Source organism: Lutra lutra, chromosome 15 (assembly GCF_902655055.1).
Source record: "Lutra lutra chromosome 15, mLutLut1.2, whole genome shotgun sequence".
In the NCBI taxonomy this organism is placed as follows: domain Eukaryota; kingdom Metazoa; phylum Chordata; class Mammalia; order Carnivora; family Mustelidae; genus Lutra; species Lutra lutra.
The window spans coordinates 39,916,468-39,917,331 of record NC_062292.1 but is presented as its reverse complement, the minus strand read 5'-3'; the positions used below and the strand labels follow the sequence as shown (position 1 = coordinate 39,917,331).

The 864-nt window shown below is 42.4% G+C and overlaps 1 protein-coding gene across 1 annotated transcript; it reads right to left on the bottom strand.

Moving 5' to 3' along the window:
• Positions 1–281: 281 nt before the first annotated feature.
• On the bottom strand, positions 282–656 carry LOC125086056 (60S ribosomal protein L35a-like). The gene has a single exon (XM_047705103.1). It carries the CDS (start codon positions 654–656, stop codon positions 318–320), a length of 339 nt encoding a protein of 112 aa, XP_047561059.1. The 3' UTR covers positions 282–317.
• Between the last annotated feature and the right edge of the window lie 208 nt (positions 657–864).

Sequence of the window (864 nt, the reverse complement as noted above, 5' to 3'; positions counted from 1 at the left end):
GGCACTGTACCTGCCTCATGTTGAACATCCAGCCCCTAGCACAAGGGTCGACTTAGCGTGGAGTACTCCATGAACAGTTATGGATGAATGCATGAGAAAGCAAGGGAGTTAGTACTTGCAGTGGCAGCTACGTCTCTTGAAGTTTGTTCGGTAAGGTTAAGGTCAGTGTCTCAGCCGGCTGTTCTTCGATCAGGTGCCCAGAATGAAGAAGGTACATGAGCAACACTGAAGATGACATTCACAGAACATGAGAAAAAAAAAAAGCCTTTTTTTTTTTTTTAACAAGGGAACAAATCTACACCTTTATTTACTTTTCATTAAATGTAAATCCTTGAAGGGTACAGCATCACACAGATTCTGTGGCCAATGGCTTTAGCAGGAAGGTTGCTTTGGAATTTGGCATGAACCATGCCACTGTTTCCATGAACACGAGTTACTTTTCCCCAGATTACTCTGGTTTTGTTTGGTTTGCCACCAGGAGTCACTGTCTTGTTCTTTGCTTTGTACACGTAAGCACATCTCTTGCCTAGACAGAATTCTGTTTCATCTCGAGCATATACACCTTCGATTTTAAGAAGAGCTGTGCGCTCTCTCTGGTTGCGGAGACCCCGCTTATAGCCAGCCAAAATGGCCTTGGACCACAGCCTTCCAGACATTATTCGACGTTTTAGAGCTCCACAGGCCCCAAGATGGCGGAAAAAGACTTTTTTTTTTTTTTTTTTAAAGCAAACCAACATTCACTTGGGCAGTTAGAATTGCCATTCAGAAGACACAGATTTGGATAGAAGTATGAATCAGATTCCCTAAAAAAGAAGTCTGTTGCCGTAAGCCATTCGAATTTTTGAAATTGTTTGTTACTACAAC

What these genes read in the sequence shown, in the direction of transcription:
- LOC125086056 (XM_047705103.1), bottom strand. Translation starts at nt 656, where the DNA reads ATGTCTGGAAGGCTGTGGTCCAAGGCCATTTTGGCTGGCTATAAGCGG.